The sequence below is a fragment of the Polyodon spathula genome, chromosome 20 (genome assembly GCF_017654505.1).
Source record: "Polyodon spathula isolate WHYD16114869_AA chromosome 20, ASM1765450v1, whole genome shotgun sequence".
Lineage (NCBI taxonomy): Eukaryota > Metazoa > Chordata > Actinopteri > Acipenseriformes > Polyodontidae > Polyodon > Polyodon spathula.
Genome location: NC_054553.1, coordinates 30811024 through 30832057, shown reverse-complemented (window position 1 = coordinate 30832057; position 21034 = coordinate 30811024). Strand labels below are relative to the sequence as shown.

At 45.3% G+C, this 21034-nt stretch overlaps 2 protein-coding genes across 6 annotated transcripts; both read right to left on the bottom strand.

Annotated features, from left to right (window-relative positions):
* Nucleotides 1–2662: 2662 nt before the first annotated feature.
* LOC121295389 (phosphoribosyl pyrophosphate synthase-associated protein 1-like) lies at nucleotides 2663–16085 on the bottom strand. 5 transcript variants are annotated; one of them, XM_041219943.1, is made up of 12 exons: nucleotides 15545–16085; nucleotides 15197–15308; nucleotides 12389–12441; nucleotides 12230–12296; nucleotides 10665–10837; nucleotides 9788–9903; nucleotides 9220–9275; nucleotides 8943–9088; nucleotides 6852–6893; nucleotides 3953–4023; nucleotides 3432–3578; nucleotides 2663–3201 (listed from the first exon to the last, which is right to left on the bottom strand). In XM_041219943.1, exons 2-12 carry the CDS (start codon nucleotides 15277–15279, stop codon nucleotides 3043–3045), a joined length of 1113 nt encoding a protein of 370 aa, XP_041075877.1. In that variant the 5' UTR covers nucleotides 15280–15308; nucleotides 15545–16085; the 3' UTR covers nucleotides 2663–3042. The 5 variants fall into 5 exon arrangements, with proteins under 5 accessions (XP_041075877.1, XP_041075878.1, XP_041075880.1 ...); XM_041219944.1 differs by having other exon boundaries at nucleotides 15197–15303; XM_041219946.1 differs by having other exon boundaries at nucleotides 15868–16085.
* Nucleotides 16086–16467: 382 nt separating this feature from the next.
* Nucleotides 16468–20941, bottom strand: si:dkey-45d16.4 (eukaryotic translation initiation factor 5B). Its single transcript, XM_041219947.1, has 4 exons — nucleotides 20032–20941; nucleotides 18564–18828; nucleotides 18245–18456; nucleotides 16468–17484 (listed from the first exon to the last, which is right to left on the bottom strand). The coding sequence occupies exons 1-4, from the start codon at nucleotides 20045–20047 to the stop codon at nucleotides 17144–17146; spliced, it is 834 nt and encodes a 277-aa protein (XP_041075881.1). The 5' UTR covers nucleotides 20048–20941; the 3' UTR covers nucleotides 16468–17143.
* Between the last annotated feature and the right edge of the window lie 93 nt (nucleotides 20942–21034).

The window sequence follows — 21034 nt, the reverse complement described above, 5'->3', positions numbered from 1 at the left end:
TATAGATTACAAAAACGAAATGGGAAAATGCATAATGAAAATAGAAAAGTGCATTAAGAAATCCTGGGCATGCTGTGTGTTAGTACAGAGCCCCAGTGTTGTTGTGTGTCAGTACAGAGCCCCAGTGTTGTTGTGTGTCAGTACAGAGTCCCAGTGTTGTTGTGTGTCAGTACAGAGCCCCAGTGTTGTTGTGTGTCAGTACAGAGCCCCAGTGTTGTTGTGTGTCAGTACAGAAACTCACAGTGTTGTTGTGTGTCAGTACAGAGTCTCACAGTGTGTCGATGTGTGTTACTACAGTCTCGCCCAGTGTGTTGATGTGTGTCAGGTTTGTACTGAGCTGCTGAATCGTTGTGAAACAGCACACCCCAGTGGCGGAGGCTTGCTATGATGATCTCCCAGCTCCCAGGGGGCTGTGTGTTTGTGCAGCTCTCACTGTGGAAGCCAGGCCTGCATTAAGTGTTACTACCTCAGGCTTCAGCACACTCCTTTATCTGCCATGGCTAATGCTCATACAATATCCTCAGTTTTCTGTAGTGTAAAAAATAAACGGCTCTCTGAAATTGTCCCGGCAGATGATCTAATTGACACCCTTACCGGGAACTACATGAAACTACTGATATTAAAAATTGAACTGCTCCTAATGGCAGACAGAGCCATCTTTATTATGTTATATCATTGAAGCAAAAACTCCTGGTCTGTCTTTATTTTTCAGCACAATTATATTTTTTGCAGAAAGCCAGAAAGGAACTTTACCTAAGCTGTTTTTCATGCCTGTTTTGTAACATTACTGCCGCCTCTACCTTTTACAATAAATGATTTGCAAATTGCAAAATGGAAAATGATAAGGAGGAGCCACTGTGTCTCCCAGAACAGATCACTCTGTACCCTGGACGCTGCCAAAAACCCTTTCAAGCACAAGGAGGGACTAATGCTCTCCAGGTTGATGCTCTGAATAAAACATTACCTGGCAAGTACATTTTATTATAATTTGCATATAAGAACAGCTGCCTGTTAGTCCCTCCCACCATCTCTGCATGCAAAAAAGAACAAGAAAAATCAATATGTATATGGCTTAAGGCGGCTGTTTTGTACAGAGGGATGAGAATTTGATTTGTATTTAAATCGCTTGCTGCAAAAGTGTATATATTATACCAGCACCGTGCAGAGCAGAGAAAGCGCATTCAGACAAGCAAAAAAATAAATCAAACGTGGATTATGTAAAACGTGAGCGTGTTTGATAATTAGATGCTGGTTGCTGCTAATTAGGCTTTAATTTAAAAGTGATGCCAGGAAACAAAGGCAATGCTGCAACAGACCAAACATCAGCACCCTGTGGTGTGTGTGTGTATGTATATATATATATATATATATATATATATATATATATATATATATATATATATATATATGAAGCACAAGCCAAGACTGTCACAGATAACAGAATGCACCAAACCAAACTTGGGAGACTCTTAGCACTTATTTTGTTGCAGGCTTTTTTTTTAAATTACATTTCAGCTCAGGTTTTGCACTGTGCAAACCCCTCCCAATCACTGACAACTTACTGGACACCTGATTAACCTAAAGAAAGAAAGAAAGCAAGTAAGCAAGCACAGAGGGCGGTACAATCGAAACTCCGCTGGCTGGGAGCCCACGGAGCGTGCTGCACTGGCCTGTGCGCTCCAGAGGAGTCACAGAGAGCAGTCTGAAGCAGACTGCTCGCTTTATAGCGCTTTAGCGACCCCTGGTGGTGAAGGAAAAGACATGCCAGCCTGGATTCAATAGATCAGTAACACTTTGTTGCTTTGGTTCATCCTCCACCTAATCAATAAGTGGGTTTAAGACAAATAGAAATGGGCATTTCAATGCGGGTGCATTTATTCAGTGCCTTGACATTCTTCATTTGCCATCTAGTTAAACATGTGCCTACAGGAATCAATCAGAAAACAGAAAACACAGATGACTTGAGCAGTCTTCAATACAGTCGCTATGCCTACAATCTGCTCTGCTGGAAGAGACTCGCAGCATTGAAGCATTGTGTATATGAAAGTAATACAGGACACGTGTCAGGGGCATAACAAAACAAGCCAATCCTGCTGCGTGGTGAGGCGGTCCGGCCGGACAGCGCATTTAGACCATATATACACACACACACACCTCTAAAACAAGTGTCACATGATTCCACACATTAAGAGTAAACTGACAGTATTCTGCTCCGCTACATCAGTAAATGCACTAAAATCTGATCCTCAAAACCAAAGATTAAGTGCGGTTAATTACATATTGCACATTATTACAATTGTGCGACACTATTTCACTTCGCGTCTCTTATAGGAGGACCGCCTATGTACCCCGGATTTGTCTCAGTGCGGAATTACCAAGCAAGATTCTCCTGCAGAAGCTCTTTGAAAGTACAACACTACCAGTGCTGGGTTCTGCACCCCCCCTGGCTTCTATAGATAGCCAGTCCAGATCTTGACATGTACACTGACAAGCATGCAGGATCATCTTCAAACAATGTGTTTGTGTAGCTTTATTAAATTCAGGCATTCTACAACAGAACTTACCAATTTCTTCAGCAAGATTTAAAATACACAAAGAGGAATCTGTTTATTAGACTTCTTCAAAACAGTTAAGAAAATACACAAAACGCATTCCATTGCTTTTCTTTATCTTTATTGAAAAATCTTTGCACAGTACTTTGCAAATTTGTTTTTTTATTAACAGCTTGATAGGATACACACTCACAAAACAGAACTGTGCATCTTATACATTTTTGCAGCAGCTGTAAACATACTGGCAACTCACACGTTGTGGAGTTTAGCACACTGAGGGGCTGAGGGCTGAAGCACATTGGTATTCAATGATTTTAATTCACAAGTTATGGTTCACTTTGGCATGTGGGTAACCAAATCAGGATAAATGGACTTAAAATATGCTCTTGCACTGACATTTGCTTGACGCTTGCTCTCATGTTCCAAAGGGTTAAGCCTGCTGTTTCACACAGGAGCGGGAGTACCAAGGGTGCCCTGGCTCTGCTCGGCTCTAGTCATCCACAGTGATGTTGCGGAACAGGTATGCCATCGACTCGCCATTGTGGATCCTCCTAATCGCCTCTGCCAGGATCATGCTGACGTCGACCGTCTTGATCTTCGGACACTGCAGCTTCTGCACCTCATGGGGCACGGTGTTCGTGACCACCACCTGCAGACAGACCAGAGGAGGGTTAGAGACGAAAGCCATGCTTAAATGATCCAGACATGCTTCATAAGGACATTGATGAAGTAGAGGCAGCCATTCAGCCCTTCTGCGCTCGCAGATTGAAATGCACCCAACGTGCAGAAAGTACATCACCTCTGCTAAACAAGGAGTTTCTGCATGAACGTTTCACAGGAGATCAATACTGTTTTCATAGTGGAGGCTACAAGGCTCACCTCATTGATAGCAGATTCCTCGATGAGACGAGGCGCATCGCCAGACAGCAGTCCGTGAGTAGCCATGACATAGATCTTATACGCGCCCCTTTCCTTCAGGATCTCCGCCGCGGCTACGAAATCCTCCACATCATCCACGATGTCATCCTGGAGAAGAAAGGAGAAACCAGGAGCTTGAGTGGTGCATTTAGCACGTGTGTGTGCATGTGCACGCGTGTAGTGGAAACACAAATGACTGATTTTGCATGACACACAAAGAGGGCTTTTCAAGCATCTCTGCTGTTGTCGGAGTGCAAAATGTTTTTTGAAAAAGACGCAGGCTAGTGAATTAGCCCGCTGCATCAGCTAGGTCCTCAGGATGTCAGAGTTCAAAACACTGAACACAAAGGATATTATCGTGATTATCTAAATGGGTCAATAGTATTTTAAATCCAACACTGATCAGACCATTACAAGACATTCTATGGTACAGTACAAGTAAATCCCAGGACAGTGCTGTACTGTGTATATTCATGTCTTACCACTATAATGGCAATCCTTCCTCCCACATCTCCAACTACGGTAATGGGTGGTTTCTCCTTGGCCATCATCCCTGCAAGGCAGAGACAAGTCCATCAACACTTACAGAAATAATACAACTTCTAGAAACTTAAAACTTAAAAACTTCAAAAAATAGTGGGTCAAATTGGGAACAGTCAGGGCAGATAACAACATGGCATATTTGACGCTTTTTTTTTTTTTATTCTGCAAACATTTTTTATTTTAATTTCAATCAAACTTCAGCTTGCTTTTTTTTATTTTTAAGAATTTTAGGATATGAAGTTTTTATTTAAAAAAAACAAAAAAAAGATTTTTCACACAATCCCCCCAATCCAACACACCCCCACGCATTCCGATTGAGCAGGGCTGCCAACACTCCCTTTGAATATCACTACAGACCCAATATAAATGAATTCAACTCATCTAATCAATAGAAATTGCTGAGGATGACCAACCAGCAAGTGTTCTTTGCAAACCGGAGACTGAAATGGGAAATACACAGGACAGGAGCCAGGTTTCTCTACTGTTGAAATCAGTCATCTAATACAAGTGCAAGCATCTCCTCCAGAAGGAACAGGGAACAAACTTGCTGTGCTCCCACAGTCAATCAATCAGTCACCAGCAAGCTAGTTTGTTCCCTGCACTCACCTGCAGAACATGTTTCAGTGAACGTGCAGAGGGCTGCCTGCGACAATACCCAAGAGAGAGGCTGGCAATCCTGCTTTCAGGATCAGTGCAAAAAGAAATGATATACAATGACTTGATCGAGTTACACAACATTTGAGGGGGGGGGGGGGGGGGGGGGAGAGATTATGAAGAGATTAGCGCTAAAGTGTTTGTGAACGCTGTGGCTTTTTACTGCATCACTTCTCATCGAAGCCCATCACATGATTGCTTTCGGATTTGTATTCCTACATCCTGGGGTCATTGACCGTTTCATGCATGGCAACCTCATATGGAAAATGAAAATGCATGATGACCACATATAAGGATGCAACCCCTCCCACCTCATTTTCAATTAAATCTGTTTATAACGTTTTCAATATTTCATGCATGAAAGGGTTAATCATCTTAGTACCAAAAAGTCATTTCCCTGCTCCACCACTTGCAGTCTTCTGAGAAAACCGTCCTGCCACGGAGCAGAATGAAACTTTTCTCCAAAATAAAAGTCCCTCTCAAACATGCTGCAGTTTTTTTTGTTGTTGTTCTGTTTCTGAATTGGCAGTGGCTAAGAAAGCCTTCACACGATAACAAGGTGTTGCTCAGAAGTAAGTAGAAACTGTATTATCCAAAGACAGTTATTCACGGATCGCACAAATTCCAACCTGAAGCAATTCCACAGGGGGCAGTGACAGCAAGTAATCGTGCTGTAAAGACCACAGGGCACTCTGGATTCCTTCAGTCAAAAAATAACATCTAAACATCAGAAGCACTCGTCATTTCTGCATGGTCCTGACAGATGATATAGAGATATTTATAAGTATCGTAGTCACAAGACTGAGGAGCTGGTTTAAAAGAAGGTGCCCATTCCTGTTTGTAGACAGCAGATGGTAGGCACCCAAACTGAGAACCCTGAGCCCTTGCAATTCAGAGCTGCTTCAGATCGTTTTCAAGTTGTCTTTAAATTCCCTCCTGTACTCGTGTAGGCGTACTATAATTTAATGAGCGCCATGTGGTTTTCTCAAGACTCACGATGTTCCTATAAAAACAGCACCAGGGAAGAACTCTAACATGTGCCTTGCTGGCATCCAGTTACTTGATAATAAGCCTGTGTCCCCTACATGTTTGTAAGAGTTCGAACCAGCTGCAAAAGAAAAAGAGCAAAAAAAAATAAAAACCCGTAAGGATGTTAAAGGGAAGGATTTTTTAAATTAGTAAGATATTCCTGTTAAGAAACAACAAAAATAAGAAATGTAATCTTCTTCGATAAACCACAGTACCACTTAAAAACAAAACAGACTTAAAACCATTCTGCAAACATCTACAGCACAAGCCATTTACGGAGAGCTTTGAATCACAAGCCAGCCTCTCTCTCTCTCTCTGTGTGTGTATGTGTGTGTGTGCGTTTGTGTGTGGAGTGGATTTTAATGCTCATTGAAAGTAACAGATTGATGGAACTGCAGTCTGGAGTTCACAGTTTAGCCATGCAAGGAGTGGAGGGGTGGGTTTCACAGTTTAGCCATGCAGGGAGTGGAGGGGTGGGTTTCACAGTTTAGCCATGCAGGGAGTGGAGGGGTGGGTTTCACAGTTTAGCCATGCAGGGAGTGGAGGGGTGGGTTTCACAGTTTAGCCATGCAGGGAGTGGAGGGGTGGGTTTCACAGTTTAGCCATGCAGGGAGTGGAGGGGTGGGTTTCACAGTTTAGCCATGCAGGGAGTGGAGGGGTGGGTTTCACAGTTTAGCCATGCAGGGAGTGGAGGGGTGGGTTTCACAGTTTAGCCATGCAGGGAGTGGAGGGGTGGGTTTAGAGCACAAACCTCCCACCCTCTCTCTGCCAGCATGCTTCAGCCTTACTCTGGACATTGCCTGCCATGGAAAGCCTTGCAAAAGGTAGTTCAGTCTCCATGCCCCTGAATCACTGACCTTCCATCAAAGGTAGGAATAAAAAAATGCAATGAAAATTAAATCTTTTCCTGGCGGAATTTCGCCCTAGGTGGGGGGGATACAAGAAACGTCGCCTGGTGTTTAGCGAACTGGACGTTTAATTTGATGGTCCAGTAAAAGTATTCTGCAGTATTTGGGACAGACAACACAGAGGATGTTTTTGGCAACTTGAGATTAAAAGCCCTTATCACTTCAAAACCTACATGCACATGTTAAAAGAGCCATCTGCAGTGTTATTATTACTGAGATGAAGAGAGTAACTGAATTACTGTCGTACTCGGGAGCTCTATCCCAGGAAACGGGGCACGGTGCTTCCCTACTGCAACAAATAAATTGCACATTAACAAATGAGCATGAACACACACATATACACACATACACACACACACAGAGACACACACGAATGATTACCAGGCTTGAAAGCAGCCCTGACTCACCCATCTACAATATCAAATAGCTCCCTGTTTGTTTTTTTTGTTTATTTCTTGCAGACTGCATCTGGCAGAGGGGAGGTGGAGTAGCACCAGTGATAAGGAACTTCCAGACTAGAGATGCACATGAGCATTGAGCACTGGTTAAAGAGCACTGGTTAAAGGACAGAGCAGAGTTTAAAGAGTAAGTAAGAGGGTTTCAAAAAAATATAGCATTGCACATCCCCACGTGCTACTACAACTATCTAAATAACATGCATGTCATTTTTCTTGTTAACATTCTGGCAACTTTTTATAATTACAATTTTAAAGTCTGTTTCAAAATTCTTTTCATAATGGCCACTCTAGTGCACTGGGGTTTGAGATCTGTCCTCTAAATCACTGCAGGAAGAACGATTTAAAAACAAACAAAAAAACACAGCAAGGGCTCCGGCTTTTCTGTTCTGTACCACATCACAGACCGTTATTACCGTGTTGCCTGAGTGACAACGTGGGCAATAATCCTGACACTATCAGTGCACTACAGCGGCTTTGAAACAGACTGGAAGGCAGGAACATTTAAAAGTTTATCAATGACCTCCGAGTCAGCAGCATCCTCCCACTGACTTCTGCTAACTGCTGAATATCGAAGAAGCCAAACCAGGTTTAAAACAGAAACAAAGGTTCAAACTCTGCTCTGTTTGGGAAGACATCCACATCTGGCCTGTTTATTAAAGCATCATAGTGCTGTGCAGACAATGCTGTACTTCAATGATCTTGGACAGAGGAGTTGCATTTCCTTGACTGAAATGGCAAAATATCAGGGCTGCAAATAGTGAGTGTGCATTGGGGGTGGCAAGCACAGGATAAAAAACGATTGCAATAAAACATGTGCTCTATACAGAACACACACACAGCACATTTCATGGTGCTACCAACAAAACACTTGACCCAGTCCAACATTTTAAACCCAATGTCTCAAACCTGGGCTAACTAGACTGACTGGGCTAAAATAAAGTTACCAGTTGACAGCATACCTAACAGAATTGTCTTTGTCTGTTTTATGAACGTAGTTAATATTTAACCAGTTATTTTAATGTTTTAACAAGTAGTCTGCCACACACACCTGACACAGTGTGTAACACTTTGTTCTGGCTGCTGCTGAAGTTACAAGTGCTGTTTTCAAGCCACTGTTCCCCTCTGTAGGGCAAGTTGCTTCTAGAGCTGCCCTATGTTGCACTATAAAAGGTTTCTGGCTTAGGTGAACAGTGCCTGAGCAAAGCCCCTGTTCTAATAACTTAGCCTGGATCAAAAAAAAATTCATTCACTCATTCATTCATTCATTCTAGGGTAAGTGATCCCCTAACGGCACCCAGCCTGAATACTGAACACAGCAACATTTCTGCTTTTAAAAAAATTGCTTGCTTACACCATTATTGCTTGCTTTTGAAAGTAAGCAGAAGGAGACGATGCATTCTGGCAGTAATGACAGCATGACTGATTGGTGGTGGAGAAACTCTGAAGCGCCACACCCTGGAGGAGGAGCTTGGCACCCAATCAAAAACAGCCCTTTCTTTTCACTGCACAGGCCCGCCATGCAGTCACCTCAGAGCTACAGTGTCAGAGGACCACGCAGCTCTGGGCAGCTTACAGGCAGGCCCACAGGTGCCCAGCCAGTCTACCAGGGTTACTGGTGCGTGGTGAGCTGAGGACACCCTGGCCAAACTCAGCTCTCCACCCCACCGGGCGGTGCCCAGCCAATTGTGTGCCGCCCCCTAGAAACTCCCGTCCATGGTTGGCAGTGGAATAGCCTGGACTCGAACCGGCGACCTCCTGGCTATAGAGCACATCCTGCACTCCAAGCAGAGCGCCTTTACCGGATGTGCCACTCGGGAGCCCTGTTTAAAACTCAGCCTAGGAAATGGTCTCGAACGGCTGAAGAGAAGGAGAGTTCTTACATGGCAGCTCAAGACCAGGGTGCCCCGTTGTGTTTTTGACAGAGGGAGGAGAGTGTCTCCCGTCAGCCATGTCAGACTCAGAGCACTGAGCCTCCCCGTGCATCACAGCTAACCCCAGCCTCAGCCTCTCTGCATACGACTGAGCCCTGTGAGAGAGAGAACGAAAGAGAGACACACACACACTGCATTAACAGGGCTTGGTGGAGAGCAAAATGTGTTGAAGCAGCACTGTTAGCTTTAAACATTCAACGTTACCGGCTGCTCTCGATGGGCTTACCTTTTAGCGGCGGACGGGGACTTAGCTACGATAATTGCATTCCGATAATCTGGAACCTACAGGGAGAAGAAAATGAAATATGTTAAATAAGATATGAATACTCTAATGTCCAAGGACTGCTAAAGATTTGTTCAGTAACACATTAAATGGTATTTATATAAAAAGATATACAGATATACTTTAAAAAAAAACAAAAAGGATGTTTAACACACAAATCCCCCACCACAGTAGTAAATACAAAATGAAAGCGATCATCAGGACCTGCATCCACTGCAGAGTGACCCATACTGACTGACAGGTTCCTCCACCAATCCCTACATTCTGATACCCTCAATAACTTGTGCTAATGAATGTCCTGATCAAGTTTCATCACAGCTGGGTGAGCAGTTCTCTGGATAGGTGTAAAAATCAAAGTGCGACGTATTTATGCCTCCACCACAGCCACAGCATTCAGGGAGGAGGGAGGAGGAGGGACGGAGGACAGAGAGCGCTTCTACAAGCACCACGTCCTTCTCTGACCACTGCACTGCATTCATTACTAGCTGGCAGGGGCTGGCATCACACTTGCCTCTTCCTGAATGTACTGCAGCAGGAACGGCGATGCTCTCAGGTTGTCCACAGGGAAACTGAAGAAGCCCTGGATCTCCTTCTGATGGAGGTCCATTGTGATGATGTGCGTTAACCCTAAACCAACACAAAAAGACAGAGCCTCTGTCAGGAAGCAGGCAGGGCAAGCCTGGGGGTTAAAGCAGAGACGTCCGTCTTCGGCACCCGTGTACTGTGTGACCTTGTGATTGAGGCTGCACTCGAACTGCAATGCTGCACGCACCCTTCTGAGCATCTGCAGGCACCCCAATGCTTTATGAACCCAACAGGGATGGAAATAAGACTCCCACTGCACAGCAGTTTAATCCATTCCAGGTTTTACTATGAGTTTCATAAGACACACCTGAGCTTGATACCTATACACTGCGGCTATTCTGGCTCATTTTAAAAACTTGAATAGGGGAAACTGCTGTGCAATAGGAGTCTTATTTCAATCCCTTAATCTACTGACACCTCAGCCTGGGGGAGAGGGGGGGCTTCAGTTGGATCACCTCTAAATCATTTTTAAATAAGCAAACATGTTATTATGCCAGTAACAGTTATGTCCTTGGTGGTGCATTTATTACGAGTGTCAAGTTCACAAACTCAAGCAAAAAGCTGAGCAACTGTGAACCAAATTCATGTGGAAAAACTTGAAAAAACAAATGCAAAGATTTTGTCAGAAAGATGTTTGTACAACAAGGAGACCTCAAAGTTCATTGCAAGTGAACAACAAAACTGCTGATGGGTTGTAACTGGACAAAATTACACAGATCTGTATTGTAATGTTATGACTCAGGATCAATAGTAGCATTTTCTTTCTTACTGCACTGGAGCGGAACTCAAACTCCATCTCTTACCTGCTTTGGCTAACATTGACGCCAGCAGTTTGCACACAATGGATCCCCTTTTCCTCATTTTGCACTGCTTACTGTAGGGAAAGTAGGGGATGACTCCAATAATGTTCTTTGCACAGGAAGTCTTGAGGGCATATGCCATGACCAACAGCTCCATTATAGCCGTGTTAACATCCCTGAAGACACAAACAGACAAACACGGTGAACCGTGGAAGCTTCAAAATCAGTTTCCTCTATCAATGGAACTACTATGAATCTAAATACAAAAAGAAAATGCATCTCAACACCGATCAACGAAACAGTCGGCAGCTTAAAATGTACTGCACTGTACAGCCCCTGATAATTACATTTTCTACAACAGAAAGCATTTAGCGGATGTGTTCAGTTTGCTAAGTTCTTGTATGTTGGAATTCATCTCACCCCTAATTAGTACGTACGAGTAGCATAGTTCTGGTGTCAATACTCCCAGCATAGAAACTAACCTACATTCCACAGAAATGTGTTTTCATTACACAGTAAAGTTAATAATCATAGTACATACCGCATGTTCTAAAAATAATAAGTCTGAAAGTCTTCAAGACCAACCACCAGCATGTGTTGCAGGGAGCAGCTCAGATTACTGGTGCATTTTCCAATCAGTGCTCAAGTCAGTATTTAAAAAGAAACTTCGGTCAGAAGTCAATACAGATATAGCCTGAAATAGCAGCTTTGAAATGCACAGGGATTCTGCACCCATCACACAATGGACTGTGTTAATCCATCCTTCTGTCACTTCAAGACATGAATCTCCTTAATACTGTCATTCTGCATATCGGGAGCAAGTTGTGATCGCCTGGGAATTTACTACATAGAAAATATCCAAGTACAAAGGTCATTCTCTTCAATCCATGGGTTTAGGAGTGGAAAAAAACAACTGCTGGGCACGGCTCAGAGGGAAGGGAGTGTCTGCATCGGGGGTGTTTTTAACATGCTCGCGGGAAACCGGAGCACAACAGAGGTGCAAGGTTCTGGGTTCCAGAATGCAAACTATAAATATTTCTATTAGCTTGCACTGCTATCTTCCACTGTGTGCAGCACGCAGACGGTTTGCTGAGAATGGATGTAGGAGAGACAGATTATTGAGGCCACGGCTACCTGCTGAAGCCTGCGAGATACTGAAGTCTCTGTAGTAGGGACAAGCAGTTGAGAAGAGAGACCTGGAAGCCAGTCCCTCCACCATCTCACTCACTCAGCAGGCAGCGTTCTGCATTCAGTTGTATGCAGGGTTCAATGAGTCAATACAATGTTTGCATGCAAGCCAATTTTCAGAAAACTGCTGGAATTCACACAGGGCAGTGCACATGCAAATTGGGTTTACATGACATTGTCTTTCAGACTGCCGCTAGCAAAGTGCAAAACACCTGGACCGAGTTGCTTGAGGAGCAGGGTTGGGAACCACTGAAACCCCAACGCTGCTCAGAGGTGGTGAGCCTGAGCCAAACCAGCTCCGAAGAAAAGGCATCAGTACCACGAAGGTGAAGCAACAACCCTAGCAAGGCACTGTGCACCCTCTCACTCCGCCTGCTTACCTGGGAATCGTCTGGATGATGAAAATGTCCTGTCCACGCACAGACTCGTTGATTTCCACTCGGGTTTCTAAAAAAAAAAATGGAATATTAATGTATGTCATATTTCTGCATGTACTTATTTCAATGTGTCAGAACAGCTGACGGGACAGTATTGCTTACCTCTGTTGGGTTCCTGGTAGACCACTGCCTTCCCCAGTTCAACACCAAGACGTCTACAAAAAAAACAGCAGCAGCAGGTGGTCACAAAAAACAATGCATTACACAAGCTTTGGGGTGGTGCAAGGATTGCGTCTGTGTGCATGGATTCACTGCGTCTCCATTCACACAAAGCAGGCGCAGAGGTCAGAAGGGAGTTCCAAAGCGGCTTGTGCAGCCACCACAGCGCCTGGACTTGTTTGTAAACACGTACACCTTGGTCCCTTTTGCACAGTTCCGATCCACAGATGTCTGTTGAAACTAGGTCAGCTCCAGTCAGTCCCAGTACAGGACCTAGTGTACTGTACACCAACCAATAAGCCTTTTAGTTCAGCCTAAATATAGAAACACTGTATAAAGAGCGACAGCCTGGCAGCAGAGATATTGGGTGTCAGCACAGACAGCACTCTCCTGAACACCATGGCAGGTCTGTGGAAACGGGGCAGGCTTGTAATTCGCTGTGCTCTTCAGCAGCTGGAGAAATGTTATGCTGGATGTCATTCTGTTGCAACTGGCACTGTTGGCAAACTTTCACCCTTACGGTGAAACCATCTCATAATATTTATCGATTTCAGTTGAAGAGATTTGCTGTTCAAACGAGCAGAGCAGCACACTTCTTTATAGGCCTGCATTATCCCTGAATTAATGGAGAGCATACGAAAAAAAAGAGCTACTGCCATGTGGCACTTGCAAAAATGTTTTAAGGAAGGTAATTCACAAATATAAATCTTAAAACAACATTATTTGAGGTTTTATTTGGGATAATCTGACTCCTCTGTGTGGTAAACAACAACACACGAATGGGCTGACCTCACTGCACACACACACACACACACGAATGGGCTGACCTCACTGCGCACACACACACACGAATGGGCTGACCTCACTGCACACACACACACACACACACACACACACACAAATGGGCTGACCTCACTGCGCACACACACACACACACACACACACACGAATGGGCTGACCTCACTGCACACACACACACACACACACACACTGCACACACACACACACGCACACACACACATCACTGCACACACACACACACACACACACACACAAACACATGCTGACACACTCACTGCACACACACACACACACACACACACACACAAATGGGCTGACCTCACTGCGCACACACACACACACACACACACACACGAATGGGCTGACCTCACTGCACACACACACACACACACACGAATGGGCTGACCTCACTGCACACACACACACACACACAAATGGGCTGACCTCACTGCACACACACACACACACACGAATGGGCTGACCTCACTGCACACACACACACACAAATGGGCTGACCTCACTGCACACACACACACACACACACACACACACACACACACATGGGCTGACCTCACTGCACACACACACACACACACAATGGGCTGACCTCACTGCACACACACACACACACACACAATGGGCAGACCTCACTGCACACACACACACACACACACACACACACACACACACACAATGGGCTGACCTCACTGCACACACACACACACACACACACGAATGGGCTGACCTCACTGCGCACACACACACACACACACACACAAATGGGCTGACCTCACTGCACACACACACACACACACACGAATGGGCAGGACTTTAGACTGAAATGTATTGACACAGATTGGTTTTGCAGAGAAACCTGTTTTTTTTTGTTTTTTTTACCAAGCTCCTTTGTTGAGGAGCAATGGGAAAGGTTCGAGTCAGACAGCTTCCAACAGAAAAACATGTTATTTTTCTGAATAACAACCACAGAACAACCCAGCTGTTCAACCTGTGACTATGTATCCCTGTGCAAACAGCCTAGTAACACACACTGCGCTGCACGTTCACAGTGCTTGCTCCAGTCTTTAAGGAACTGCTTTTGAAGCTCTCTAAAAGTTGTGTGCTTCTCACTCCTGTATCATTAGAATACATGCTTCTTCTAGTAAATGCTTTGAAAATATGCCCTGCTGTTCTTTTTTAAATCTTTACCTCTAATAAGATTATTAGAAAGTGTAGCTGCTGCCTGGCCAGTCTTGCTCTGTTACTGTAACAAAAGCACGGTGGAGTACCTTGTCTGCTGGTGGTTTCAGTTCTCAAAAGCAGTGCTGTGGAGCTGAACTGGGAGCCAGTCCCTGCAGCCAATCTGAACTGGGAGCCAGTCCCTGCAGCCAATCTGAACTGGGAGCCAGTCCCTGCTGTAGCAAGGTTGGGTTACAAATCCCAATTACAATTGGAGAAACCTGCATCCAATTTTGAACCATGCATCAGCTAGAGTCACTTACAACAACGTCTCACCAGAAAGAGGAGCACAAGGAGGTTAAGTGACTTGCTCAGGGTCACACATTGAGTGAGCTGGGATTTGAACCCGGGACCTCCTGATTACAAGCCCTTTTCTTTAACCACTGGACCACACAGCCTCCACAGTTCTCTCTCTCTATACCATATTATACATTTTAAAATGTCCACCCCGATGTGGTTTCTCCCTTGGCTGGAGCTACAGTACCAAACGACAGAAGTGGGTTTACAATACAGCAGGGCTCCCTAATAAGAAAGCTGAATCCAAGCTGGTTTACCGAAGAGTGTGCAGCGACATAATACAGAACAGGTAAAGAACAGTGTCGTGCACAAAGAATAACTGCACACATACAGACTTCTGTGTAATTAAATATTAAAGCGTGAATGCACATAATGTCACACTGTCAGATAAATAACAACAATTCTAATAATACTCACTCCGTTATCCTCTTGCTCAGTTCTGTGCACGCTGCAGTCGAATTGGCCGAAAAGACCCGATATCCACTTTTGCCCACATTCATTCTCGAGTACTCATAAGAACCTCTCTGAGCTCGGGAGTTAAAGAAAACAGATTTATAAGGAACTAACAGCCGCCTCTTGGACATTTTCTTAAACAGCAAAACAAAGCAGATAAAAGATAGATAACATACACTTCTTTATATACAACTATACTTGCACATACACCTAACAGATCACACTCCCTGCCCACAAGACTGCGAACTACATCAACAGAAGAAACAAAGCTAACAAACAAAGCAATTCATTCGTACTGTCTGGCAAACTTACTGTCTGCAGCGGCCGAGGGACAGTCGTCTTAGAAAAGGCGTTGCTATTATTTGTTAACCCTGTTAAACTACAACACCCTTTTACATATGAACAAAAAGAAAACGGGTTTTTCGTAACAATACGATTTCAGCCGCGGTTATAATTAGGCAATTCAAACAGAAAAGCTGAAATAATTACGTATACAAAATGTTAATTGTCTATAGAAAAGAAAAACAGTGTACTGCGTAATGTAGATTTATACATACACAGCGATCGGTAATAATGACGCGAGGTTTACAGACAGGTGGAGGGGTTTTGGAAGTGACTGTCCACCATCAACCTACTTTTGTTTACATGAACCCCGCCAAGCGCTTCAACTAAACTTAAACTGAACTCCCTGATTGAACAAACGGCTCGTTAAAGAATTGCCAAAAGCAGGGATAGTTTTGAGTAAAACGAAAATATATAAACAGAAATTGCAAACTATCGAGCACACTAACACCCCGCAACTGCAGTCTGTCTGTCTGTCTGCAATGCGGTCACCCTCGATCAGAAGCGCCCATTGGCTGCCCAATAGGAGTTCCGAATGGGGTAACTCGGAGGCGGGCTGATTCGGCGATCAGCCAATGGTAAGCCGCTCCACAAAGTGCAAGAGTCATTATTTCCGCCGTGTTATAAAAAAATGCATACGTAATGATTTTATTTACTGAAGGCCCTTAGTTCCAACACAGGCTTTTATGAGTCTTAAAATCCGAATCCTTTGGTAATATTGTTACTACTACAAAATGACTATTTCTAACACATCGCTGGTTAACTCAGTTCTTTATTAGCGCCTGGGCGAAGCGGTCCCCTTTAGTAGCTCTTAATGTGTGTACTGTTCTTTAAACAGGCAACTCCCTTCAGAATACCAGCATGTATATCCAATAAAAACAGTACTGTTGACATTTATAAAATGCATATTTTACTTCCATATTTCACATTGTACATTTGTTTTCAAATACATCAAGGTGGTCTACAATATTAAACATAGTGAAAAAACTAAAATTGCAATGTCAGATTATCGGCATGCAATATTTATTGTTTGGCTAAATGAAACATACAGGAATCTGTTTTTCAGTACCAGTTTCCAGTTTTTATGTTTTTTTAAACTTCTACAGCTTAAAATCAAGCCACTGTTAATTTTTCATGTACAAATCATTTTGTTTTTTAGCCCACCAAAAGAATAATCTTGGTAATCTGGCTTCCTCCAGATGTTTACATGTATGCCAAACACACTGGAATTAGCACTTGCCAGTATACAGGGCCTGTGGGTAGAACTGAGGACTACCAAACCCAGCTTAGCCACTGTCTTACCATGTGTCTCGTGAACCAGGCTGGCTCTGATTTCTGGGCTTTCCCTGAGGAACAGCTTTAACTTCCAAATGCAAACTAACCTATTTCACTTTCATTTCAGCACAGGCTGAGTCACCTCTCTGGCTTCCAACCCTATTAGAGAAAGCCTAGTGGCTAGAGCTCAGGCCTGGGTCTAAGGTACGGTGATCTAAGCTCCTGGATCGGGAGAGGGCCTGGACAGCTGGACTCCAGTGGGAAGCACTGTTGTCTCTCCCGTAGCCCTGTTGCTCAGTACTTCACAACCCTGTCCTTGAGCAGGTCCAGTATGACCTGTCTCTCCTGACTCTCCAGCTGGAACCTCCTCTCCCGCTCCCTGCGCTCTGCCTCCAGCCTCTCCCGCTCCAGCGTGATCTTCCCTCTCTGGATCTCCAGCTCCTCCCTACGCAGGGCCATCTCCTCCTCGCGCAGACGCTGCTCCGCGTCAGAGCGCTTCTCCAGGAAGGTCAGGATCTCCGAGTAGGTCTGGCAGCAGCACTGGCAAGCGCGCTTCGCCATCGGAGCTGGGATGTCGGGAAGCTCCTCCTGCTCCTGCTCCTGCTCCTGCTCCTCCACCTCAGGGGCGGCTGGACCTGATGAGACACAGCACACAGGTGTCAGAAACCAGCTCACATTCAGGGCTCAAAACCAGCTCACACACAGGACTCAGAAACCAGCTTACACAGCGTGCTGTACAGAGCTGCTCTGTACCTGTGTGTGCTCCGGCCCCAGCGTGCTGTACGGCGCTGCTCTTTACCTGTGTGTGCTCCGGCCCCAGCGTGCTGTACGGAGCTGCTCTGTACCTGTGTGTGCTCCAGCCCCAGCGTGCTGAACGAAGCTGCTCTGTACCAGTGTGTGCTTCGGCCCCAGCGTGCTGTACGTAGCTGCTCTGTACCTGTGTGTGCTCCGGCCCCAGCGTGCTGAACGAAGCTGCTCTGTACCAGTGTGTGCTTCGGCCCCAGCGTGCTGTACGGAGCTGCTCTGTACCTGTGTGTGCTCCGGCCCCAGCGTGCTGAACGGAGCTGCTCTGTACCTGTGTGTGCTCCGGCCCCAGCGTGCTGTACGGAGCTGCTGTGTACCTGTGTGTGCTCCGGCCCCAGCGTGCTGTACGGAGCTGCTCTGTACCTGTGTGTGCTCCGGCCCCAGCGTGCTGTACGGAGCTGCTGTGTACCTGTGTGTGCTCCGGCCCCAGCGTGCTGAACGGAGCTGCTCTGTACCTGTGTGTGCTCCGGCCCCAGCGTGCTGTACGGAGCTGCTGTGTACCTGTGTGTGCCGGCCCCAGCGTGCTGTACGGAGCTGCTCTGTACCTGTGTGTGCTCCGGCCCCAGCGTGCTGTACGGAGCTGCTGTGTACCTGTGTGTGCCTGCCCAAGCCCTGGCAGTGGCTGCTCTGGCTTCTCGCTCTCCTGGTGAGCCAGCTCCTCCAGCGCTCTCTTCCTCAGCTCAGCCGGCATCTCGTCCTGGTACTTTCCCTCCGCCGAGCCCAGCAGCCCCTTCTCCGCCTCCAGTTCAAGCACTTCATGAAGGAGATCCTCCTTCTGGGCGTACAGCCGTTCCGTCCCGAACCTGCCGCGAGACAGAGGCACAGGCTTGATTGAAAAATTGAAAGTAAATCAGCATTGGACAGTGGGCAGTGCACTGTTGTTTATGAGACAGGCTGGGCTCCTTCTCACCTCCGCAGGCTGGGGAAGTCCTGCTTCTTGTAGTAGTCGAGGAGCAGCGCAGTTCTCTCACGGCACCGCCTGGCGTCCACCTCGAAGCTCTCGTCCTGCAGCGCGGCGGTGATCAGCTCGCCCACCTTGGCCCAGACGCGGCCCGGCTCCTTGGAGGAAAAGGGGTTCTGAGCGATCACCTCCCGCAGCAGCATGATGTCGTGGCGGGCCGAAAAACGCACCTGCCTCTTCCGTGGGTTGGAGGAGGGGCCTGCGAGAGGGAAACCTGCAGAGGGGAGAGGGCACGACCGTGGGGCTAAGACAACCAGGGTCTAGTCCAGCCAGGGAAATCACAAGAGAAGAGAGTTCTGCTGGCTAGGAGTGGACACTACTGGCCCAGTCAACATACACATGTAAAAGTAAAACATCATGCATGACTTTACTCTTATGAAAGTTCACCATACCTTAGTGAATTGTAGTAAAGCACAGTGAAGCATGGTAAAGCATAGGCAAGGTTGCCATTGTAAAGCCCAGGGAGGTATGGTAAAGCACGCTAAAAAACATAATAAAGAATGCTAAACTGCACATTTACCATGGTACACTTTTAAGAGGCTTCACAGGGTTTCCAAGTAACTTCACAGACCTTGAAACATAAAATGCCAAAGAGAAAAACAAAAGCACTTGATAAGACGTGAACTGCAGCAAGTGTCATTGTTATATTTTTAAATGATCTGTGGCGGGTGTTTGCTGCTCAAGAAAGCATCACTGAAGAAAGATAGCATCTCCACAATGGCAAGGGGCGATCCTCCCCCACACGCCCCGACTCTCAGCCACAGCCGTGAGGTACAGCCGAGAAGCAGCTGTTCATTTTGAGGATTGGAGGAAAACAAAACACGACGGGCCAGTTTAGTGATTTTTTTTTTTTTTTTTACCTATTGTGTTATTCAAACAACGTAATTAATATATTAAATAACCCTATATAAACAGGCATTGCCCCCTTGCACTTGAAACGTGAATGCAACACGTCGGAAGACTCGCGCACTCTCTGCTGAATAGCTGTACACGTGACGTAGCAACCGTCTGCACCAGAATGTAAAACGAACGGCTCGATACAAAACCAGTTATGTATAATAATAAAAAATATATACCTCTTAGGAAACTGGTACCCAAAATTGAACGAATAGAAGAGCGCAAACAGGTTTATTTATTTATCATTTTTGTTTAATATTTTTGCAACCATCCATTTATTATTATTATTATTATTATTATTATTATTATTATTATTATTATTATTATGTAGTCCCTCACGGTTTAAAACGCGATTTACTGCATACCACTACTTTGCAACAAGTAGGCCTACGCAGATTGAAAACGCAACGGTGGGGGAAAAAAAGCGCAGTTTAAATCGAAATTAGATAATAATGCATTAAAATATGACCTGCACATTGATGTACTGTATGAGGTCTAATTGTGTAAAAAGACAGCTTACCATTATTGTTTTGCATCTGAGCTACACGTTCCTTGCTTCTTGTACACGGTCAGCTGATACGCAGGAACTGCTGAGGTCACAGTACACGTCTTCTCACCAGTACAGGTTCCATGGTGACGTGTAACTCAACTTCTCGGAAAATCTGGCAAAACTGGAAAGTCGGTAATATAGAGGAGTTCCGCAAATCAGCCACACGGGGGCAGAAGGAGACCGTTAAAAAATGCACCCAGCGCTCTGAACAGAAAATAAAGCACATTTGAAACGAGTGCGGTAACGTACAGCAATCTTATAAAATGTACCGTCCGTAACTAAATGACAGCAAAAAACAACTGACGGACAGGAGATTTGTGGTAGGAGGTTTAAAGATAGACAGATACAGGGCATTCTGGTGAGGCTGGGGCACTGTTGTAAGATAGACAGATACAGGGCATTCTGGTGAGGCTGGGGTATTGTTGTAAGATAGACAGATACAGGGCATTCTGGTGAGGCTGGGGTATTGTTGTAAGATAGACAGATACAGGGCATTCTGGTGAGGCTGGGGTACTGTTGTAAGATAGACAGATACAGGGCATTCTGGTGAGGCTGGGGCACTGTTGTAAGATAGACAGATACAGGGCATTCTGGTGAGGCTGGGGCACTGTTGTAAGATAGACAGATACAGGGCATTCTGGTGAGGCTGGGGTACTGTTGTAAGATAGACAGATACAGGGCATTCTGGTGAGGCTGGGGTACTGTTGTAAGATAGACAGATACAGGGCATTCTGGTGAGGCTGGGGCACTGTTGTAAGATAGACAGATACAGGGCATTCTGGTGAGGCTGGGGTACTGTTGTAAGATAGACAGATACAGGGCATTCTGGTGAGGCTGGGGTATTGTTGTAAGATAGACAGATACAGGGCATTCTGGTGAGGCTGGGGTATTACTATAGACAGATATTTCCTGGTATATAACTTTATTTTATAATATGAAAAAGGTAATTTTAACCTCTTGTCAACAAACTATT